Raw genomic sequence first — 24,675 nt, forward strand, 5'->3', positions numbered from 1 at the left:
TATCCCATCAGCCATTTAATATATTTTTTCCTGATAACAATCACAACACCCACATATACATTTGTGCATATGGAAATATATTGGTTATTAGAAAATACTGTTGGCTGGGCTCAGAGATCGCACCACTGCATTCCAGCCTGGGCCACAAGAGCAAAACTCCGTCTCAAAAAAAAAAAGAAAAGAAAATATTGTTAAAGTTTAGTTATATCTGCTAATGACCGAAGATGTGGTGCTAACAGAACAACGCCTATTGGGAAACTTGGGAAAAGAAACTTGTAACTTTTTTCTTTTCTTTTTTTTTTTTTTGAGATGGAGTCGCTGTCACCCAGGCTGGAGTGCAGTGGCACAATCTCGGCTCACTGCAAGCTCCGCCTCCCGGCTTCACGCCATTCTCCTGCCTCAGCCTCCCAAGTAGCTGGGACTGCAGGCACCCGCCAGCACACCCAGCTAACTTTTTGTATTTTTAGTAGAGACGGGGTTTAACTGTGATAGCCAGGATGGTCTCGATCTTGACCTCGTGATCCACCCGCCTCAGCCTCCCAAAGTGCTGGGATTACAGGTGTGAGCCACCGCGCCTGGTCAGAAACTTGTAACTTTCTTTTCCAACATTACAAGGGTGGGTCCATCACAAGGAGGCCATGAGGGTGCCAGGTGCAGGCTCCTCCACCCCATTCCAGCTCCACAGGGGACAGTGTCTTGCTCTGACACCCGGTGGGGTTGGGGGTGGAAGACCCCAGCACTCACTAGACCTGAGCTCACTGATGGAGCAAGCACTGAACAGAGGCCTTGGGAACTCACTCAACCCTCAAGATGTAAGAAGGCAGGTTCAAATCCTGCAACTCCTGCCCCAAAGGGGGCTTCTATGCACTAGGCAACATGTCATTATTTTCACAAGTAGCCTCTTTTCTCAAAGAGTTCACAATCTCATTAAGAGAACATGCCCACATAGAGTTTGTCCCTAGAACCCGTTTCTTGTAAACGGTCTGTCTTCTCAGTCAAGTGCTTTTGTCTGAACTTGCTGGTTCTTCCCCTCCAGGGCACTTCCTTACACAATATGGGTGAGGGTTGTAACTTTCTTTTCCAACATTTAACAGTTTGAGCATACCATTATTTTTCTTGTATGAACTATACTCAAATGCATAAATAGAAAAATATACACACGTTTCACCTTCAGTCATATTACACTGAGCTTGCTAATCAACTATCACACCTGGAGAAAAGGTGCGTTCTGGTCTCAAGGGCTTGTCTCCATCAAGGTTGGCAGAGTAGGGAGGACAGAGAGAGGTTGGGGTGATGAGAGAATGAGAAGATGCAAAGAGAAAAAAAGAACGCAGATCAGAAGCGTGTGGAAAATAAACCAGGTTCAAGTTGTGGGCTGTGGTGGAGAGGAGGCAGAAGCTCCTGCTGTGTTTGGCTCCTGCCTGGGGGGCTGAGGTGACCGCCCTGCACACCAGATTTTTGGGTTTTTTAAATTTTTATTTTTTGAGTCAGAGTTTCGCTCGTGTTGCCCAGGCTGGAGTGCAATGGCTCAATCTCGGTTACTGCAACCTCCACCTTCTGGGTTCAAGCGATTCTCCTGCCTCAGCCTCCCGAATAGCTGGGATTATAGGCACACACCACCAGGCCCAGCTAATTTTTAGTAGAGACGGGGTTTTGCCATGTTGGCCAGACTGGTCCTGAACTCCTGATGTCAGGTAATCTGCCCACCTCGGCCTTCCAAAGTGCTGGGATTACAGGCGTGTGCCACAGCGCCTGGCTGAACTTTTTTTCTTTTTAAAGGCTTATTCTATTAACATCTCACTGATTCATATAATACAAAATTCAACAGATAACAACTCTTCCTTACATTTTTATATAAAACTCTTTAAACATTATTTTAGTTAGGTGAAAAAGGTGCTCTAAAATGTAAATCGGTTATTATCTTGGTACCCCCCACCCCCATGGAGAGGTTTTTAGTTGTCAAGGTTATTATATTTGCAGGCCACCTGACAGGCAGTGTCCTTCTTGGGAACCAAGTGCACCCCTTCCCACGGCATGGGGAGGTGGGATTGTGCTACTCTCTTCCTTCCACCCCACAAGATCACACATAGGCCAGCCCACCCCCCACCACAAGGCCCCCACCCATCCAAACACTAGTCATTCTAAGAGCCTCACACTGGAACAGTCTGACCATTAATAGGACCATGAAATAGTCAGTAAGGGACCCTCTGCGCTAGGCTTCCCGGTGTCATTTCCCAACCAGCTGAACTAACGCATGCTGACGTATTAGACTTAAGTGCTGGACTGCTGCACAGACCAAACATTGCTTCCTAGCTTTTCATAAAACCAACTCAGCTCAGAGGCTGGGATCCTCCACGTCACAGGCAGGGGTCACTACATGGCAATGCGGAGGTAGCTGCACAAAGATGGGAAGCTTTAGCACCTCTGAAAGAATCTCCTAGACTCGCCTCCTCAAATGACTCACAAATTCTTCTCCAGTGAAAAACTGGGAAAGGTGGAGAGCCCCTCAGCACCAGCAGGTACTTTATTGCCCCAGAAGAAGTTCAGGCTGGACCTGAGGATGGACCGTGGGGTAGCCTCTGCTTTGGCCTCTGCAGGACAGTCCTCGGGGGAGCAGGGAGTCCAGCAGTGCCAGTCCTGCTCCGGTTTGCATGGGGAGGCCTGTTCGCTGCTCACTGGCATTTGGGACCTGAAACACATGGAGAAAGTTGGCTTAGCGGCCATTCCCACTGCTATCGTGTGCAGTCTGGGCTACGATGGACCCACACTGCCGGCCAGTCGAGGCACCATCACACACACTCTGGGAATGCAGCCACAGCCAGAGACACAGCTTCTTCCAGCCCTCAGTGCTGGGCTGATGTCACCATCTAGGTCTTCTAAGCCCGTGGCCCTCCCAGCTACCTGGACCCCTCCCATACGTGTCTCCCACCAACGAATCCCTGAAGGGACCCATCGGTTTCCTCCACACAAACCTGCTTGCCCCCCAGGGTGTCCTACAACCCCCTGGCACCACTGACCACCAGTCACCAGGGCTGCCCCTACTCCTTGGGCTTGGAACCAATACCTCCTCCTGTCCGAGAGCCTAAGAAAGACTCTCAGTCTACAGATCATCCCTGCCTGGACCCTGGCAGCCCCCCTTGCTGCCAGCTGCCAGCCAGGGCCCAGGATCCATCCTCTACTTGGCCACTACTGCCCTCTTCCCTAGACAATCAGATCTTCGCATTCCCCTACTTTTAAATCCTTCTGTGTCTACCAATAATAACAACAATAGCAAAAGAGGCCATACCTCCTGATGCCCAGCATGTGCCAAGTACCATGCTATGGGCTCTCAGAAGCTCACGGAAACCCAGTGAGGGAACAGCGATTGCCCCTGTTGGCCAAGTGAGGAAACTAAGGCCTATGATTTTCAGGATAACGCCCAACCCTGGTAACAGGAGCCAGGCCCTGATCTCCAGCTCAGTTTTTAGAATTCAGGAAGTAGCGGTATCCCCTGGGGCCTGTCGACGCAGACTGCTGGGCTTCACCCCAGAGACTGTGACTCAGTACAACAGAGGGTGGAGGACAGGCAGCTTGCATTCCCAGGCACCCAGCCACACGCTCCAAGGAGCTCTGCTAGCCCTGCCCCTCCAGGGCCCCACCTCCTTCCTGTGCCATGGGCACCAGAGCTCCTTCCCGCAGGCACCACAGTGCTATCTGACACTCCCCGGCCCTCACCCTGGCCACTCTGTCTGAAGCACCTTTCCCTACTTATCCGCAGCCTCTCTGCTCCTCCACCATCAACGCTGCACTCAAAGAGACTCATCCGACGGGAAGTCTTCCCAGGCCCCGGTGCAGGCTGGCCTGGGTGACAGCTCTCAGGAGGTGCACTGGGACCTCTGACTGATTCAGCTGCCCCCCATGAGACAGTGTCCCCAAACCTTAGGGCAAGCTCCTTGCTTGACGTTCAGCCAGCTGTTTCCAGAACGTCGTGTGAGGCCTCATCAGATGAGAGAGATGCCCGCCCGGCCCACACACCCACAGCCAAAGTATTTACCTGGAGGCGGGAAGCAGACACATCAGCGCTCGAGTGAAGACCTGTGAGGTCACCCACTGCAGCCACTGCACATCGTCGGGCATATCCGGAAGCCATGTCACCAGTCTGCAGAGATAAGACCAAGTACACAAACACACACACAGGCAGACACAACAGCTTACAACACCACCCTTTGTTTACAAAAGCCGCCAACATCATCTCCAATCTGATGACTTCCCAGCAGGTGGATCTGGGATGACAGGACAAGGATGAGCCCATCTGAAATCTCTAAAGCAAAATGAGGCCACTTCTGGTTCAAGAAAGCTCAAAGGACTTACACTGAAATAAAGGAAAAAACAAAAAAACAAAAAACAAACAAACAAACAAAAAAACACCTTGGCTTATTCAGGGCTCTTCCCAGCTTGGAGAGGAGCTGAGGCCCATGGCAGCTGCTGCAAGGGCTCTCATGGTCAAGACCGTCCCCTGCCTCACAGTTTGCTGTGCTTGGTCACATGTGAGCCCAGCAGGGGCACCATGGAGAGGTGTGGTCACTACCTCCTCTAGACTCTCCATCCCCCAGACACACAAAGGACCCCCACCTCAGGGTCTCTTATAAATGCCTGAACACAGACATCCCCCTGCCAGCAGTAGTAGGGTGGGGAGGAGGAGGCTGATCCTGGGGAGTGGAGAAGGAATCTAGGAAGGCCAGTGGGAAAATGGAGCTGGCTTTTGAAGGAGGGACTGGGCATTAAAAGATTAATCAGGGCCAGGCGTGGTGGCTCACACCTGTAATCCCAGCACTTTGGGAGGCCAAGGCAGGCAGATCATGAGGTCAGAAGTTCAAGATCAGCCTGGCCAACATGCCAAACCCCACCTCTATTAAAAATAGAAAAACGAGCCAGGTGTGGTGGCACACACCTGTAATCCCAGCTACTCCAGAGGCTGAGGCAGGAGAATCTCTTGAGCCCAGGGGGTGGAGGTTGCAGTGAGCTGAGATCGCGACATCGCACTCCAGCTTGGAGGACACAGCAAGACTTCGTCCCAAAAAAAAAAAAAAAAAAAAAAAAAAGGCTGTACGCGGTAGCTCACGCCTGTAATCCCAGCACTTTGGGAGGCCAAGATGGGCAGATCATGAGGTCAGGAGATCGAGACCATCCTGGCTAACACGGTGAAACCCCGTCTCTACTAACAAATACAAAAAAATTCACTGGGTGTGGTGGCAGGCGGCCATAGTCCCAGCTACTCCGGAGGCTAAGGCAGGAGAATGGCATGAACCCGGGAGGCAGAGCTTGCAGTGAGCCAAGATTGCGCCATTGCACTCCAGCCTGGACGACAGAGTGACACTCAGTCTAAAAAAAAAAACAAAGGATCAAAGGACATGCCAGACTAATTTGCTAAAAACAAAGTAAACACCCACACAAATCTACGTGTAAGGACGTGAGTGAAATAAATGCTCAGGACTGCAGCATGCAACCACCTCGTGTTTCCCATGGTGTGGCACGAAGAAAATCCCCAAGAACAAGCGCGGCCTTACAAGAAGTGATAAATCTGCAAGAGCAATGAGGAAGGACCAGGGGCTCACCAATGAGCAAGATATTTCAACAGGTTACTGGACTCCAGGCAGAAGGGGAGGGGGCTGGCGATGAAACAGGCAGAGCACGGGGAGCCAGTGTTCACCACCAGGGCAAAATCCGACAGCTCAACCACCTCCAGGGAAAGGAAGGGCTTCTAGGAAAGCAGTAGCACCCCCAGATAGACATCCTTCTAGTAGCCTGCCTGTCACTGTCTGGGAGCTCTGCCAGGTGATGCACCTACCCTTTTCACCCTGAGCTCCAAGTCCTCTGTTGCTATATGGGAAAAACCCCAACAAGCACATGCTGAGAATAAGTAGCATAAAAAAGATGAAGAAACAAAAACTAGCCCAAGAAGAAATGGAGAAGGGATGATCCGGAGGACAGCAAATATTCCAAGAGAATGTTACATCCATAAAACAAGAACAGAATGCTAAGTAAAAAGAACAAGCAGAGAACAAGAGAGTACTCTTGGAGATTAAATTATATTTGCTGAAAGTAAAAACTGTAGGATAGGACTAGAAGACAAAATTTGAGGAAATCTGTCAGAGCAGAGGCAAAAAGACAAAGAGTGATAAAAAATATGGCAAAGAGAGAAAGTCGGACATGGAGACAGGAATCCAACCCAGGAAGTCAAACATCTTCCTAATAAGAGCCCCAGGAAGAGGAAGAAAAAGTCTGGGCAACATAGTAAGATCCTGTCTTACAAAATTTTTAAAAAAAATTTGTTGGGTGTGGTGACGTGTGCTTATTTATAGTCCCGGCTACTTATGACGTTGAGGCGGGAAGATCACTTGAGCCTGGGAGGTTCAGGCTGCAATGAACCATGATCATGTCACTGCATTCCAGCCTGGGCACCAGAGTAAGACCCTGTCTCAAAAGAAAAAAAAAAAAAAGGAAAAGAAAAGAAAAGGAAAAAAAGCAAATGGAAGGTAAGGAAAAACAGAAATAAGAATAGAAAATAATTTCCCAGAGCTGGAGAAGGCTTTGACTGAAGGGGTCCCCAGTACTTGTCCAGCTGAATAAATGAAATAAGGACTTACACCAAGACATATGACATTTCAGATTATAAGGGATAGAAAGTCCTAAGAGCACCTACCTGCAAAGAAGTGAGAATGTGACTGTCTCACTCCCAGGCTTCCCACTAACCAATATTCTGAGAGGAAATGATTTTCAACCTGCAATTCTAGACATGGCCAACCTATCACTGAGATGGGATAGAAAAAAAACACGTTTACCAACACACACAAAGTCAAATGTTTACTTCCCTGGGAGTTTACTAGAGGCTCTGCTCCAGAATAACCAGGGAAAAGCCAAGAAAAATGAAGCTATGGATCCATGGATGGCACAGTGGCCCCAGGAGGGGAGACGGCAGGATACAATTGTGTGGTGGACAGCCTAGGACACACCCAGATGGAGGTGGGGCACGGAAGACCTAGGAGTGGTCCAGGGACAAACGGCAAGAACGGAACTTCCAGATGATCTTAAAAAGCAACTGGGGATGGGCTGGCTCATTGCCTCCCTTTCAGAAGCATTTCGGCAGGAATCAGAATCCTAACCCTTGAAGGACACAGAATCTGAGGTTATTTTAACAGCGCAGGTGTTAAACTGCCAAGTCCAGGGCCACGTCCACAGGAGGCTCAGCAGCCTCTTCGTAGTAGACAGGTCAGCACTCACACCTCCTCACACCTTTAGGCTCTTTGTTCCCCCTTCCCTGGACTCCCTGCAGGCGCATACAGCCCCATTCCTGATGCCTATATTAGCTCAATTTTTTTCTTTCAGTCAGACCAGGGTAATTTTTTTTCAATCAAGTGCCCTCCACTGTCAGACAACCCACCGAGGTCGGTTTTCCTATCCATATATTGCAGATGAAACCAATGAGGCTCAGAGAAATCGAGTAACTTGCCTGAGGTCACACAGCTTAGAAATTGCAGTGCCCTGGTCTAAAGCCCATACCTTTTATCTGTCTCTAATTTTACTATCATCATTATTACCCGAAAATAGAAATCAGCGTCACTAGCTGGATGCTTACTATGGGATGGGTACTCCTGCACTGTGACTCAGTAACCAGACTGAGTCTCCCAACCACCCTCTGCTCCAGGTGATCTCTCTAGATGGGAAGCTGAAGTGCAGAGAGGTGGATTCAGTCGTCCGGAGTCACACAGCTGTGGTAAACAGTGCAGCCAGGATTTGAAGAAGGGCAGTCTGACTGCTGAGCCAAGCTCCGACCATTCTGCTCTCCCCCGTTTCAGAGGAAGCCCAATCAGAGGAAGCCCAATCAGAGGAAACCCAATCAGAGAAAGCCCAATCAGAGAAAGCTCAATCAGAGGAAGCCCAATCAGAGGAAACCCAATCAGAGGAAACCCAATCAGAGAAAGCCCAGAGAAAGCCCAATCAGAGGAAACCCAGTCAGAGGAAGCCCAATCAGAGGAAGCCCAATCAGAGGAAACCCAATCAGAGGAAGCCCAATCAGAGGAAGTCCAATCAGAGGAAGTCCAATCAGAGGAAACCCAATCAGAGGAAGCCCAATCAATAAGTTCTAGGAGCATCACACTGTGTTCTCCTAACTGCTGGCTCTGAATCATATATGCCTAGAACGAAAGATGGAATTCCCTATGTTCTCCTACTTTCATGTGATTTTTTTTTTTTTTTTTTTTGAGTCAGAGTCTTGCTCTGTAGCCCAGGCTGGAGTGTAGTGGCATGATCTCGGCTCACTGCAACCTCCGCCTCCCAGGTCCCAGTTCAAGCAATTCTCCTGCCTCAGCCTCCAGAGTAGATGGGATTATAGGTACACACCACCATGCCCAGCTAATTTTTGTATTTTTAGTAGAGACGAGGTTTCACCATGTTGGCCACGCTGGTCTTGAACTCCTGACCTCATTATCCACCCACCTCAGCCTCCCAAACTGGGATTACAGGTGTGAGCCACTGCGCCTGGCCATGACTTGATTTGTTATTTTATTCATTTCATTACATTTCATTTTATTTTGAGATAGGGTTTCTCTCCTGTCACCCAGGCTGCAGTGCAGTGGTACAGTCTTGTCTCACTACAACCTCTGCCTCCCAGGCTCAAGCGATTCTCCTGCCTCAGTCTCCCAAGTAGCTGGGAGTACAGGCACGTGCCACCATGCTCTGCTAATTTTTGTATTTTTAGGAGAGATGGCGTTTCACCATGTTGGCCCGGCTGGTCTCAAACTCCTGACCTCATGTGATCCACCCATCTTGGCCTCCCAAAATGCTGGGATTACTGCCGTGAGCCACCACGCCAGCCTTCATGTGATTTTAAATGGAAATAGCTTAGAGAGGCAGCAAGGATCCTGCTTCCAGGCTTGACCCTTCTACTAGGCATCTCTGTGACCTCAGAGCGGTGACCCCAAGCCCTCTGGGCCCGTTTCCTCAGGCAATCACAAGAGACTGGACCAGCTACTATGTGAGGCCACTGACAACTCCAGGAGTTCCCACAGGGAGTTTCTGGGCTTGCACTGAGTTACAGGTACATGTGTGGCTTGAGGACAGGCAGGCAACGTTCAGGGGCATTGCATATAGACTGTGAGCTGTGATCTGCTGCACGACAATCCAGGCCCCAGACTACATGCCACCATCATCTGTCATCCTGTTTCATCCTCATATCAACCCTGTGAGGAAGACACAGGGCCACCTAAAATGCTCACCTCTGGACAATCGCAATGGCAGACTCCACAGGCAGGGTACAGGGCAGCATCACATAAGACATTATCCTAATGGGTAGCAAGTTGCAAATCTTGCTCATGTATCCACCTTTGTCTTTCATTGCTTCACTCACTGCTGAAAAAGACAATTTGGAGCTATTATCTCCCACCAGTGTGAAAAACCAAACCACTTTACTCTGTTGGTGCTTAGCATTTCCATGAAATACGCCCGTCCTGGCAGCCAAAGGGTCAGAGGCACTCACAGAAGAGACGGGGTGGGGTTTGCCAGGCTGCTCTTTTCTTTTTTTTTTAGACAGAGCCTTGCTCTTGTTGTCCCGGCTGGAGTGCAGTGGCGTGATCTTGGCTCACCGCAACCTCCGCCTCCAGGGTTCAAGCGATTCTTCTGCCTCAGTCTCCCAAGTAGCTGAGATTACAGGCGCCTGCCATCATGCCCAGCTAATTTTTTGTGTTTTTAGTAGAGATGGGGTTTCACCATGTTGGCCAGGCTGGTCTCGAACTCCTGACCTCAGGTGATCCACCCACCTCAGCCTCCCAAAGTGCTGGGATTACAGGTGTGAGCCACTGCGCCCGACCCAGGCTGCTCCCTTCACAGCAAGGGCAGTGTGAAGCTGAAGCAGGGCACACAGCTCAGAACAGCCCTGAGAGTGCTTACAGGACATAAGGTCCCCACTCCCAGCTCCTTTAAATTGACAAATATGTTTGGAAGTCACCATTCCAGAAAGCCTGCTTTTATTTTCCTTGAAAAGACATGTCCATTTCCAATATCATAGCTGAAATTATATAGAAAATGGTGTGTAGGTCATGAGGCAAAGCATCATCTTGTATTAAGAAATCTGAATACACCCCACAGAAAATAATCTGCACAGAAAGAACTACAGCAGGCTGGGCCTGGTGGCTCATGCCTGTAATCCCAGCACTTTGGGAGGCCAAAGTCAGTGGATCACTTGAGGTCAGGAGTTTGAGACCAGCCTGGCCAACATGGCGAAACTCTGTCTCTACTAAAAACACAAAAATTAGCCAGGCCTGGTGGTGTACACCTGTAATCCCAGCAACTCAGGTAGCTGAGGCATGAGGATCATTTGAACCTGGGAGGTAGAGGCTCCAGTGAGCCAAGATCACGCCACTGCATACTCCAGCCTGGGCGACAGAGCAAGACTCTGTCTCAAAAAACAAAACCAAAACAAAAAACAGCTACATTAAACGTCACAGCATCTATGTTCTCCTAGGAACTTCTCAGGCACCACCAGCTTTACAAGCTGGTCCTTGACCCTCTGCTGGATTCCAGAGCTTTCTTCCTGGAGCCCCAGTCTTTTATTCCCTCTCTTTAATGACCTCGTGGTGCCTCAAATCATATAAATCTGGTGATATGGTTTGGATCTGTGTCCCTGCCCACATCTCATGTGGAACTGTAATTCCCAGTGTTGGAGGCGGGGCCTGGTGGGAGGTGATTGGATTGTGGGGACCGATTTCCCCACTGGTGCTGTTCTCTTGATAGTGAGTGCATTCTCGTGAGATCTGGTTGTTTAAAAGCATATGGCACCTTCTCTCTACTTCCCTCTCTCTCTCTCACTCCTGCTCCAGCCATGGGATGTGCATGTTTCCCCTTCGCTTTCTGCCATGATTGTAAGTTTCCTGCGGCCTTCCCAGAAGCTGAGCAGATGCCAGCACCGTGCTTCCTGTCAAGCCTGTGCAACTGTGAGCCAATTCAACCTCCTTCTTTATGAGTTACCCAGTCTCGGGGATTTCTTTATAGTAATGTGAGAACAACCTAATGCACCTGGGCAGCTGCTGTCTCCCATCTCCTAGGGTGTTGGTACCTCAAGAACAAGGAGCTATGTCTGACTCATTTTTTAATTTCTCCAAATGCCTGACTCCATAGCTGGTTTGTGGGTTCCTCTGTCTTACTTAGTCCGTGTTCAGGCTACTTTAACAAAACGCCACCAACTGAGTGGCTTATAAAACAACAAACATCGATTTTTCAGAGTTCTAGAGGCTGCGAGGTCCCAGATCAAGGGGCGGCAGACGTGTTGGTGTCTGGTGAGGGCCTGCTTCTTCATAGACACCACCTTCTGTGTCCTCATATGGTAGAAGGGACAGGGACGTCTCTTGGGTCTCCTCAATAAGGGCACCAATCCCATTCATGACAGCCCTTTCCTCATGACCTAGTCTCCTCCCAAAGGCCCCACCTCTTAAGACCATCATCTTGGGGGTTAGGATTTCAACAGATAAATTCCGGGGGAGACACAATCATTTGGACCATAGCGCTGTCTGTCCATTCAATATTTGATGACATTATAAAATGTAGCACCATTCTATGGAGGTTCAAAATTGTGGGTTTAGGGGAAGGGAGAAATTAAGAGCGGCCTCAAGAAAGGAGCCTTGAGATGGCTGGACAGGTGGAGGGTGGCAACCGGAAAGGAGCTCCAAGTAACGGGCCAAGTCCCAGAGGCAGGACCCCCATCCTTGGGGCCCATGAAATCCAGGTTGGCAGGAGCTCAGGTGCCATGTTGGGGAGACAGGGTTGGGAAGGGGTAGAGAGGGCCCAGCTGCTGCAGGAGGAGCCTGTATGGAGAACCCCAAGGGGCTCAGCTGGAGTTTGTTTTCCTTCCGGTCATGAACCCATGGGGAGACTTGGCAAGGTGCCAGGATTGGGGGGCTGTGCTGGGAGTGATAGCAGCAGACCAGGCTGTACACATGGAAGGAGATGTTCCCGACAGCCTGTCCCAGTTGCCTCACCCTATCGCTCCCATGTGGCAGTACCATCTTCCTCCATAACACGCAAGAAAGAAAACAAGGTGCTGCCTGTGCCCAGCCTGATGAGGGGGTACCTGTAGCGAGCTCGGGCGACAGGGTGTCCAGGATGCTCTCATCCCAGGGCAGGATGCTGAGACGCAGGTGGTCTAGCAGCTCATCTCCATCCAGCCTCATAGCCAAGGCAGCCGGCTCCGGGGAAGAATCCAGACTTGTGTTTTCCCAGCCGGGCGCAGTGACCTCAGAATCCATCCCTTCTGAGGATGACTTCAGACCCCGCTGGGGCTTGTTGCAGATGCCTGTGAAGGGCAGGGAAAACAAGCCCCTCAGGTGAATGTGGGGAGTGGTGATCATTACCCACCCATCCACCGAACTGCAGGGAGGCAGGCAGCTGGCCTGTTATTAGCCAAATGCAAGGGGAAGAGGGGAAGGAAGGAGAACGAGCGCCGGTGTTTGTCGCCCGGAGAAAGGAGTATGGGGCTTTAAAGCAGGACACACGTGAGCTTGGCTCCTGCTAGCTGTGTGGGCTCCATCTCCACGTCTGGATTCATGAGGTGCAAAGGCGAGGGTTACTGTTCATTTATAACAACTGAACCACTGGTTACACCTGCCTCCCAAGCCCTGAGCTAGGTGCTTCACCATCAGGCCTTACAGCAACCATTATCATCATCTCCATTTTTCAGCTGAGAAATCAGAAGCACAGAGAAGTTAAGAGACTTGTCTAAAGCCATGCAGCCAGTACATAGCAGAGCCGGGATTTGAAGCCGGGCCTGACGTCAAAGAGGGTATTCTTCCATCACACGGCCTTGGAAGAAGCACCCAGCAAGCGAGGATTGGGCACCAGTATGTGCCAGGCCCTGTCCTGGGTGCTGGAACTCAGCAACCAGCACCAGTGAGTGGCCCCTGCTCTTACAGCTTTGGCACACTGGGCCGGGGGAGGGGAGCTTCAGACAACCACAGCTGCACCTGGCCCAACTCTGTCTTCCAACCTCAGGGAGAAAAGACCAGTGGCTGCTGCTCAATGCCTGAGCCTTGCTCCCCAAGATAACCTCACATTCATGCTTGCCCTGGCTCTTTCCAGGCTCTATCAGATGCCCTCCTTACCCTCTGAGATATCATTTTCCCTTAGGAATGTTGCCAGGTTCTCAGGGAGATGTTGATTCCAGCATCTCTGGCACACCAGCTTGTCCTGCCAAACCGGCTCCCTCCTAATGTCCTCAACCCTCAACCCGTGGGCGCAGCTCCCCATCTCCCCTTTGCGCAACTGCTAAGCCAGAAGCCGGGACTACGCTCTTCTGTCTTCCTCTCCCCAAATGTCCCATCGGTCATTTCCAAGCCCTATTCCCCTGAACTGCTTCAAATTGGTTTCCTCCTCATGACCCTCACAGCCCTGATCCTGGTGGAGCCTCTGGCTGCCTCACTGGCCTCCTAGATGCTGGTCTCTCCCTTCCTGTCCCACAGCCAGGGGACTTCCAAAGCCCTCCTCTGATCCCCTCACTCCCACTACAGCAGCCCTCAATGGCTCCCTATGGCTGTGGGATGCAATCCCCTGTATCCAAAAGGCTCAGCCTGCCCTCCTGTCCCGTTTTTCACCATTCCTGACCCCCTCTTCTCCAGCCATCTCTTAGTGTCCCCATCCCCACCCCTCCAGCTGCACAGGCCTTCGTGCCATCTTCTCTGTGTCCTGCAGGCCTCACATTCATGGCCCCCGTGCCTAAGGCTCTCCTCCTTATCCCCAAAGTCTTCATGTGGATTCATGCCCTCCGAGAGGCCCTTCTTCCCTTGGGCCTTGGAGATCCATCCTGCAGGAGCCTCCAGCATCCTGTGTCTTCTCCTTGACACCTGTGCCTTGTCGTTGGCACCTGTACTTTCCCATTGACACAGCATCACCCTTCTGCTTACTTATCTGCTCACTTCTCTCACAAGGCTGGCAAGGGCCACACCTCCGTGTTCACTGCAGTATCCCTAGCGCACAGCAATGAACACTTTCTGAGCAGATAAATACACACGTGTCCTTACAAATGCAGCCTCCTTGGTCTTGGCCAACAACAAATTCACAAGAACAATATATCAGCCAACTCTTAGTATTAAAGAAAAACAGCTCCCAACACATCTTTTTCCTTCCACTCTAATATTTCTAGAGCAGAGCTCCCCCAGCCCCGACAAGCCAGGATGACTTGAAGGCAGAAATTCGCTCTGGGAAGAACAAACTGGTCTAGTGAGCTTGGACCCACACCTGACTGGAGATGAGAAATCTGATTGCTTCATTTGGGGTCCAGGCGCAGAAACTCTTTAACTTCAGCCCTTGTTAAACTAAAGGATCACAAGAGGTCGAGCTGGAAAGAAAAACCACCTTCAGATAAGGGGACCCTGTGGAGGGAGAGGGCCCTGGAGTCATGATATCCCAGTTCAGATCTCGGCTCTGCCCCTCAGGGAGGGGTGAGTGCTGCTTGGCTCTCCTCTCCAAGCTTCTGTTTGCCCATCTGTAAAATGGGACCAAGATTTCCTATCTCCCGGGCTCATGAGTAGGTTGCACAACACAGGGAAGGCGTTGGGCACTAAGTGTTAGAACTAAGGCAAATCTCAGTCTTTACCAAGACTGCTAGTAAATACTCATCAAAAGGGCACGTCTGATCCTCCCAGCCCATACGTACCCTTCTCTTCCAAGAACCTGAACGCGTCCAAATATCCTCGAAGGCATATCTCTCCCAGCACCTGTGAGCAAAGCAAGCAAGGGGACTACAGTGGGGAGACACCAAGCACCATTTATTTAAGCATCACTGGTAGACCGCAGAGGGCACTAAAGAATCGTGCAAGCTCTGAGTCTGCTGGCTGGGGGGACTGAGCCACCTGGAGGCTGAGCAAAGGGCTCTGTGCTCCCAGAAGACAGTTCCCTACAGGTCTTGGCTCGAATGTCACCCCCCCACAGAGACTTTGTAGGCATCCCAGCAGGCAGGAGCTTCTTTTTTTTTTTTTTTGAGACGGAGTCTTGCTGTTGCCCAGGCGCTGGAGTACAGTGGCGCAATCTCACTGCAACCTCCGCTTCCGAGGTTCAAGCCATTTTCCTGCCTCAGCCTCCCTAGTAGCTGGGATTACAGGCATGTGCCACCATGCCTGGTTAATTTTTGTATTTTTCATAGAGACGGGGTTTCACCGTGTTGGCCAGGCTGGTCTCAAACTCCTGACCTCAAGTGATCCGCCTGCCTCAGCCTCCCAAAGTGCTGGGATTACAGGTGTGAGCCACCGCGCCCGGCAGGAGCTTGTTTCTTGGGCTTCCTTGGTCCCGGAATAAGCCTCCACCCTAACAAATTTTGCAGCCTGTCCCAATTGTCACTAGGACAATAAGAGCTATCTCCTCTACTCATCTGCTTATAAAGCACACAGGAAAACCAATCCTGTTAGACAACCTTCCCTCTCCCTTGGACTGTGGGCATGCATTGCATTGCATAGCCTTCCTTCTTTCTCTCCAGGAGCACCAAAGGTTGCTGTACATGGTCTGCAAATTTCTTACTATGGTAGAGTGGTAAGGCAAACTAAAACAACCACAATCAAAAAAGGTTAAACTACCGAATGCAGCTGTTCTTGACCATGTTTCCAAATAAGAATCATCTTAGTGGCTGGGTACAGTGGCTCATGCCTGTAATCCCAACACTTTGGGAGGCTGGGGTGGGAGGATCGCTTGAGGCCAGGAGTGTGAGACCAGCCTGGGCAACACTCTACAAAAATTTTAAAAATTAGCCAGGTGTGGTGGTATATGCCTGTGGGTCCTAGCTACTCAGGAGGCTGAGGTGGGAGGACGGCTTGAACCCAGGAGTTTGAGACTTCAGTGAGCTATGACTGCACCACTGCACTGCAGCCTGAGTGACAGCAAGACCTTGTTTCAAAAAGAGAAAAAAAAAATCTTTATAACTAAAGAAATAAAAAATCCTAATGCCTATGCTGCACCCCCTGACTATATAACCACAGCCTGGGAAGTGGATCTGAGTTTTAGGGCTGGGTATATGTTCCCAGGTGATTCCCATAATCAGGGTAGTGCCTCACCTGAGCTTCTGGGACACGTGCCTTTTATTTCCATTAACTATCAATGACAAGGTCTATTTCTGTTTGATTGTGCAGAGAGCAACAGGTAGCTCCTGGCAATCAGGGAGTTAAAGAAGAAGAGCCCCCCAGAACACCTGCCTCCTCACTGCCAACTCACCTTGAGATCCGGGGGGACAAACGCTCTTGAGAGAAGGTAGAGGTTCCCTGTGCAGAGGCGTAGGCTGAGCTTGGTGATGTCCACATGAAGAAAGTTGGTGGACTTGACTTTAGGGCAGATGTCGTACTCCCCATAGAAGGGCGACACGGTGATGGTTGTCTTGGCATCAATGAAGGGTACGTTGTCACTCGCTCCTCCATCCACATATCGCTTTTAAAGAAGGGAAAAAAGGACTGGCACCGTCTGAAGCTCTGGGTTAGTGCTTAACTGCTTAACAAGCTTTCACATGTGGGCAGAGCTTCTCAGAGCCGCAAACAGGCTGATATGGAGGGAGGACATTGGCTTTGGAATCACTCCTGCAACAAATCCTTACTGAGCATTCCTGTGCTGGGACAGGCTCTACTCTGGCTCTCAGGGTTGCTGTCTACTGTTGTACAGTGTGTGCACTGCACAAAAGTGCCTGGCAAAGAGGCAGATGGAGACTGGAGTCCATGTTGTGTTGGCGAAGTCCTGGGGCCAGATGGGCACCTATAGGAGTGCCTAAGGGGGCCATATGAACTAGGGGGTGTTCAGTGCACTGGGGGCAGAGTGTGATAGAAACCCAAAAGGGAAAGATGGTCATGGGTTCAAATCCAGCCCCCTTTGCTGCTTGCAAGGAGGATACACAAATCTGGGACAAGATCTTTAACCCATGAGCCTGTCTCCCTCCACGTTTGACAATTAGAACCAAGACCTGGAGGGACTTTGGAGACACACATGAAACAATGAACCTGGGACCTCAGAAAATGTCCTCTAACCCACAACACAGCAGCATTTTGGATAAATCATTCTAAGGGTAAGTTTTCCTTCATCTATATCCTTAAACCGCCTTATTGCCCATAGCTCACCTGGGGCAGGCAGCTTTTGCTACAATTTGGATAGAGCCTGCACCTGTGAAACTTGTGTCTACAATGATTTCCAGGCACAGCTGTCACAGCCAGACACCAGAGCCAGCCATCAGATGCCCACAGAGAAAGGCCTCCAAAATATTCCAGCCGGGAGGCTCTCCCCAGCCCGCCCTTCCACACGGAGGAATTTCAGAGCAGAGTTTGGCCTAAAACAGGTCCAGGAGGGAATCAGACATGTTCAGCCACACCTTAGCCATCAAGATTCTTGCCTGGAGTCCAGAAACGATCAGGAGTTTACACAGCAACATTTCCAAAATCATAGCCACACTATGTCTAGGGCAGATGTAGCAAGGCATCAAAAACCTCACTAGCAGCCAGGCATGGTGGCTCACGCCTGTAATCCCAGCACTTTGGAAGGCTGAGGCACGTGGATCACTTGCGGTCAGGAGTTCGAGAACAGCCTGGGTAACATGGTGAAACCCCATCTCTACTAAAAATACAAAAATTAGGTGGGCATGGGGGTGCCTGCTTGTAATCTCAGCTGCTCAGGAGGCTGAGGCATGAGAATCGCTTGAACCCAGGAGCCGAGGGTTGCAGTGAACTGAGATCACGCCACTGTGCTCCAGGCCTACGCGATAGAGTGAAACTCTGTCTAAAAAACAAACAAAAACCTCAGTAGCATAAAGGTACACAGAATGAAATGCCAGGAATCTGGAGTGAAGGCCAAGGAGGAAGGCAACTGGTGGATCATTTTCATTCAAGGGGTAGTCTGAAGCCCAAATATTCTCCTGCCATGTAGAACTTTACCATGCATTTTGAACTTTATAGTAATGTTTTGAATTCAGGAGCTCCAGTGGTGCGATTGATTAGCACGTGGTACATACACAGTAATGCTTTGAATTTGCTTGCGTTGAATTTCAAGAATAATGGGTTCTAATTGTCAGCAGGATTCCTATGAGCACACTTAACAGGTGACGACACAGCATCCCGGGCCTCTGTACACCAGATGTCAGTGGCACTCCCCCAGTTTTGACAACCCAAACTGTCTTCTGATGTGGCCAGACATCCCCAGTGGGGGTTTGGGGAGGATGCAAGACTAGCAAGTGAGCTGGCACAGACCCAGTGCCTAGTCCAGAGCCTGCAGAACAAACACTCCTGCTTTGGCTTCTCCATCCCCCTGGCATGGCTCAGAAATTGGCATGGCCAATGCACATATTCACTGAACTCAGCCAAATCTGAACACTGCCAGCAGCTTCTGACCAAAGCCATGGGGTGAAAAGGACAGAGTAGGACCCAGAGGGCTTGAAACTCTCCACCAGGAAGGAAAGCCAGAACTGTGCGCTGGGGAGCCAGAGGGCCTCACTACGGTGCTGCTGGGTGCACGCCTACTGAGTTCTGGAAAGACGAAATACCCACATAAAGCCACAGCATAACAAGGGGTTGGGATCCTGCTGATGCCCAACCACGTTGTGGCAACGTCGGAAATCCAAAACGTGCTTTGGTCACTCAGTGGCGGGGCACTCCAGTGGCTCTGTGGACCACTATCCTGGACCCCAAACTACAGAGAATGAGAAGAGCCGCCCTGCAGTGAACCAAGACATGCCCTCTTCTGACGGAGAAGCAGAGAGTGACCTGGGCGCAAGCTCCCTGGCCGTGCTCCTTGGGCAAGTATGACTCTCAAGTTCCCCACAGCCACATGGGATGAACAGTCACATCTCCCCTCGGTTGTGGGGACCCTGTAAGATAGCGCACAGGAGCACGTGGCCTGCAATGGGAGGCTCCCAATGCAAGTCCCTCTGCCACGTGGCTCTGCTGGTGCTAACATACAGGATTGCATCAGAGGTTCTGCTGCTGCTCTTGTGGGTTCAAAACTGACCCTAAAGGGCTAGTATTTTATAGCCTAAACTTCTTCCTGTGCATCACAAAGTAGCCAAACAAAACAAAGCACAAATCTAGGTTAGACCAGGCTTACAGATTTTTGTTGCTGTTTAGAATATATATGACTGTTGGCCGGGCGCGGTGGCTCACGCCTGTAATCTCAGCACTTTGGGAGGCCGAGGCGGGTGGATCACCTGAGGTCATGAGTTGGAGACCAGCCTGGCCAATATGATGAAACCCTGTCTCTGCTAAAAACAAAAAAATTAGCTGGGTGTGATGGCAGGCATCTGCAATCCCAGCTACTCAGGAGGCTGAGGCAGGAGAATTGCTTTAACCTGGGAGCTGGAGGTTGCAGTGAGCCTAGATCGCACCACTGCACTCCAGCCTAGGCAACAGAGCCAGACTCCATTTCAAAAAACAAAAAATATATATATATGTATTTTTTATATAAAAAATTTTAAAAATTATTTTTTATTTATTTTTTATATTAAAAAATGCATATATATATATATGACTGTTATAGTTCCCCCTAAAAGTAAAGCTCCACCTTCCAGGGGTAACAGATTCTTCAACGTCATATACTTTATTTATCTTTTTTTTTTTTTCTTTGAGATGGAAGTGCTGGGATTACAGACATGAGCCACCGTGCCCGGCCAACATCACATAGTTTAACTAGGTCACAGAGAAGCTACCTGATGCTTAAGGTGCAGATTAAGTGAACCAGCCAGTTTACCTTACAGATAGCCAGACAATTAATTACACATGAAGTAAGTTTTGTTGCCCAGGTAGCCTGGAAGTAGGGTCAGCTGTGGCCACTCTGTCTGAAAGGCAGCGAGGCACGGGGCTCCACCACGGGACAGATCCTGCGGTGCCTGACACTAGCGCCTTGCTGGCAGGAGATGTGTGAGCACGCTTTAGAGAGAAAGCCCCCAGGACTCAGCACTAGCAGAGAAAGCTGACTCACCACGCCTCTGAAGGAAGGAGGGATAAGGCCACTGTAGAAAGGGATGAAGCAGGAACAAATCAAGGCCTGTGAAAGCAAAAGAGAGAGAAGTTATAGGCAACAGCACCCTTTTAATTTTCGTGATCCTTCATAAGCCTTCTCCAAGTGAGCAGGGCAACAAACCTGAAAATGCCCTTTGCACAGAGTAGGTTGATCCATGGGTTGAAAGAACGGGGAACCAACCCACACCCTCGGACTTCAGGCCCGTGGGTCTCATCTGTTGCATAAGCCCCTTAACAACACTGTCAGTGAACTTCAACTTCCTCTCCTCGCTCCCCACGGGAGTCACACTGGGTCACCACAGACACCACCAAGGGTTGTTGACTCACGGACTGAAAGGCATTTGATCAGTGCTGTTCAAATGCCGGTATTCATTAGAATCACCCGAGGGTTTGTGGAACCAGAGAGTCTGTGTCCCTCCCCAGAATTCGCAAGCAGCAGGTCCGAGGCGGGGCCTGAGGATCTGCCATTCCAATGAGCTCCCAGGAGCTGCTGCTCTGCTGGTCCCAGGATCACACTTTGCGAAGCGCCATGCTACAGAGCAGTCAGCAGGCACGACGCTGATTCACTGGGAGAACAGACCCACGTGGGAACAGACAAGTGCTGGCTGTTTAGAGAAAGCTCCTGCAAACAAGGTTAAACAGAGGATGAAACTGGCTGCTGGTTAGATGCGCCAGGCTGCTGTCTTCCACAGACCTGTTAAGTAAAATGGAGTCCTTCATCCAAGGAGCACTTATGAAAGCATCAGCCGAATTTAATGGTGTTTTGGTATTGCAAATTATCTTCTCTCTGCTAGACCCTGAGGATACAGGCAAATAAGGCACATTCTCACCCTCGTGGGGTTTCCATTGAGAAAGCATCTTCATTATGGAAGATGTATAGAGAAAGCTCAGGAGAGGCATGCCTGCAGGACAGGTTCCTTGGACTGGGAGGTCATGAGCCAAGTGTTGAAGGAAAGAGAGGAATTATTTGAAATTGTAATTGCCAGGCCGAGGTGGGCAGATTACTTGGGTGCAGGAGTTTGGGACCAGCCTGGCAACAGGGCAAAACCCTGTCTCTACAAAAAGTACAAACATTAGCAGGGTGTGGTGGCCTGTGCCTGTACTCCCAGCTACTCGAGAGGTTGCGATTGCGCCACTGCACTCCGACCTGGGAGACAGAGCAAGACCCTGCACCGTGCCCACACCCCCCGCCCCCACAAAAAAAGAGAAGAAAAGAAACTGCCCTGGAACATTCAGGGTTTACAAACATTATGGACCAAATCACTGGAGACATACAGAGTTTATATCACTCCGGCACAGGGGGCCTACAACTGCCTGTGTTGCTTCCAAAACAAAACAGTCTTCTTTTTTTTTTTTTTTTTTTTTTTTTTTGAGACAGCATCTCACTGTCACCTGGGCTGGAGTACAGTGGCATGATCATGACTTACTGCAACCTCCACCTCCCAGACTCAAGCAATTCTCCTGCCTCAGCCTCCCTAGCAGCTGGGACTACGGGCCCACAACACCATGCCCAGCTAATTTTTCTGTATTTTTTGTAGAGATTGGGTTTCATCATGTTGGTCTCGAACTGCTGGGCTCAAGCAACCCACCCGCTTCGGCCTCCCAAAGCGCTGGGATGACAGGCATGAGCCACTGCACCTATCTGAAAACAGCTTTTCTCACTTGATATAACATCCAGATAAGCAAACTGCTTACATCCACGACTTCGTCTTTGGACTGAAAGTCAGACACCAGAACGTTTTCCCCATCAGACACTCTGGTGAGTGAGACGCATATTTTGCCAGAGATGAGCTGGTGGACATTGGCCGGGAGGTATTTGTAGAGATCCTGTCGGAGGAACTTGCCTATGTTGAAGGATGGATGGAAGATACCAATGTTCCGACTCCTGGCCTTCCGGACAAGATCTGAGAGGACCTGCAGAGTCTGCTCTGGGGACAGGAGACAAATACATAAGAGAACGTACCACACTGGGATGGCAATACTTTTGGCAAGGCCAGAAACCAGACAGCAAGGATGCCACCAACCTTTGTCTAGACCAGTACTGTCTACTATGGTAGCCACATGTGGCTATCACGCCCTTGAAATGTGGCTCATCCGAACTGAGATGTGTAAGATACAAACTGGATTTCAGTGGCTTAGTATGAAGTATCTCATTAGTACATTTTTATATTGAACAGATGTGAAAATATTATTTTTCATATATTGGGCTCAGCAAAATTAATTCTACCTGTATCTTTTACTTTATTCAACATGGCTTCCAGTATATTCCTACCAGACAGTGCTGCTGTAGGCCTCAGCCACAGGAATGAATCTCTCACTTCCAGAAGCCCAGGTGAGCAGGCCTCACCTCAATGCCCCACAAAGTCAGACGCCAGGAACATATCAGCATCAGAGCTTTGGCGTAGATGGCCTTAATGCTGTCAGGTGCAGGAGATGTCACCTCACTTACTGGCCACTCTCCTGGCATGCAAGACCGCCCCTCCCAGCCCGATCCCTGGCCAGCCATAAATCTTGGGAAGCACAGGGACAGGCATGCTCCAGCCTGTCCTGACCCAAATCTGATCTTGATTCACAGCTCTCCTTCCCTGAGCCGATTCTCCAAGCATGGCCAGAGCGGTGGAATTGCACGTGGCTGGGCAGGTTCTGCCTGTCCCTTCTGCCAAGTTAGCCTCAGCTCAGGTGCACTGAGGAGCACCAGGATGCAGCCTCTGGGACATGCTCAGCAGTTCCCAAGTGCACAGCCTCCTGTGAGACAGGGTTAAAGTGGGAACCTGGAACCCTGGAACACAGGGAGTGGCTCCTGCCAACATCTCCAGATCCACCTTCCAGGGGCTTGGTGGTTCCTGAGCCTCCCTGTGTCCTGCCAGGGAAAGCCCCAGGCTGCACCTGTCCTCTGCCCAGTAAGGAATCCTTTCTATACCAGAGTGAGTGTATTTTAGGCTCCTGGGATCACTGCATTTGAATTCTGTCCCAGTGTAAACATTTGTTCATGTGGGTGTCCACAGGCCACCTTGGGATACAAAAGCTGACTTTTATTGTTGCTAAACCTCAGGGTGTGCAAATGGTCATGTGGCCAGTCTAATTCTCCTGGAGGCCACACTTCCTGCCCTTTGCTCCTCTCCCCATGGCTTAGGGGAAGGCAGACAGCCAGGACTGTCTAATCCCTAATCCCCACCTCCCAGTCAGCCCAGGGGCTGCTCACTGCTCCTACCCAATGGCAGGGCTTCCTCTACCAGCACGGGCTTGCTCACCACTGAACAGTCACTCCCTGCTGGCTGTGGCAGGCAGGGCAAAGAGTCCATTGTTAAGGAAGCCCAAATAAAACGGGGCTGATGGGGGCATGATCTGCCTGGAGACCTCTGGTGTCAATAGCTCCACAATGCTACTTGCCCCAGCCCCTGCCCACTGGCTCACAACCCCCTCCCCACCTCCAGGACTGTGGCAGGCAAATTCCCGGGAAGGATACCACACCCTAGTAGTTCAGGCTACTGAGAGACAAACCCTCCGTCTGCACCCCCACCACACACACACACACACAGGTACCCACATGGACAAATGTTTCATTAGGACAAGATTCAAATGCACAGGATCTCACTTCCAGGAGTACTGAGCTGGAGAGGGGAGGGTGGGCCTAGGTCAGTGGAGACTAGAGAAGAGGATGGGATTGGGGGGTGTCCAGGGATGCACTCCAGGCCCCAGGAAGGGTCCCAAACACTGGAGGAGGAGGAAACAACTTTCCTCTTTCAAGGTACCCCTCCTCACCAGACTCCAGTTAGCATGTCCTGGAGGATGCCCAGGGTCGCCCTTCTGGGAGGCTGCCCAGTCCCCAGAAGGCTGGGCTGCGACCTAAAAAGAGCGCAGGCGCGGGGTGTCTTGAGTCCCTCAATCCCCGGAGGGAAGGAACCCACCCTGGGGCACCGGCCAAAGCCCCACTCTTGGTCCGGCCCAGGGCAAATCGGCCCCCCAGCAGCTCAGCCCGCCCAGCACCTCCCGAGAGGACACCGGGGACCCGGAGTCCGCAGGGGCCAGCACGACCCTCCGCCCCAGGTCCTGCTCCCTACTCCCCGTCACTCCCAGACGTCCCGACTCTTAATCCGGAGGCAAGGGGCTCCCTTCATGCACTGGCTCCTGATGCGCGTAGGGGTGGGGACGCGCGAGAGCCCCAGGCTTCGGCCCGGACCTCTCCGGGTTCCAACGCCCCCTTCCCGCGCCCAGGGAACAGCGCCCCCGCAGGAAGCATCTGCCCCAGAGGGGACCCTCGGGATGCACCCCGCCGTGTCCGTGTCTGGTGCCCGCTCCTCTTGGCGCCCCGCGACCCCTGGGGACCCCCTGGGGGTTCTTAGGGGGCACCCCCTCCGCACGCGGAGCCCGGGCGGCGGCCCCAGACGCACCCAGCGGGATCCCGGAGAGGACGCCGACGCAGTGCAACGCCCCGGCCGAGGCGCCGAACAACATGCGCGCGTCGCGGAGGAGGTGCGGGGCGTGCTCGCTCAGGCACCGGGTCGCCCCGACGTGGTAGAAGCCCAGGAAGCCGCAGCCCGCGAAGGACAAGCTCCAGCCGCGCTCGGCGTCGTACATGGCGGGGCGGGGGCGGGGGCGCGGATCCGGATCGGAGTCGGGATCGGGGATCGGCTCGGGTCCTGATCCGCAGCAGCTCCGCCGGGCGCCCGCAAGCGCTCGTGAC

The 24,675-nt window shown here is 51.2% G+C and overlaps 1 protein-coding gene across 2 annotated transcripts; it reads right to left on the reverse strand.

The window, feature by feature from the left end:
* PNPLA3 (patatin like phospholipase domain containing 3) lies at positions 1–24,675 on the reverse strand. 2 transcript variants are annotated; one of them, XM_001109144.5, is made up of 9 exons: positions 24,383–24,675; positions 21,687–21,919; positions 19,951–20,016; positions 16,222–16,431; positions 14,678–14,738; positions 12,101–12,322; positions 9,255–9,387; positions 4,034–4,138; positions 1–2,689 (listed from the first exon to the last, which is right to left on the reverse strand). In XM_001109144.5, exons 1-9 carry the CDS (start codon positions 24,567–24,569, stop codon positions 2,461–2,463), a joined length of 1,446 nt encoding a protein of 481 aa, XP_001109144.2. In that variant the 5' UTR covers positions 24,570–24,675; the 3' UTR covers positions 1–2,460. The 2 variants fall into 2 exon arrangements, with proteins under 2 accessions (XP_001109144.2, XP_015006018.2); XM_015150532.3 differs by having other exon boundaries at positions 1,456–2,689; positions 9,255–9,384.

The sequence above is a fragment of the Macaca mulatta genome, chromosome 10 (assembly GCF_049350105.2).
Source record: "Macaca mulatta isolate MMU2019108-1 chromosome 10, T2T-MMU8v2.0, whole genome shotgun sequence".
Classification (NCBI taxonomy): domain Eukaryota; kingdom Metazoa; phylum Chordata; class Mammalia; order Primates; family Cercopithecidae; genus Macaca; species Macaca mulatta.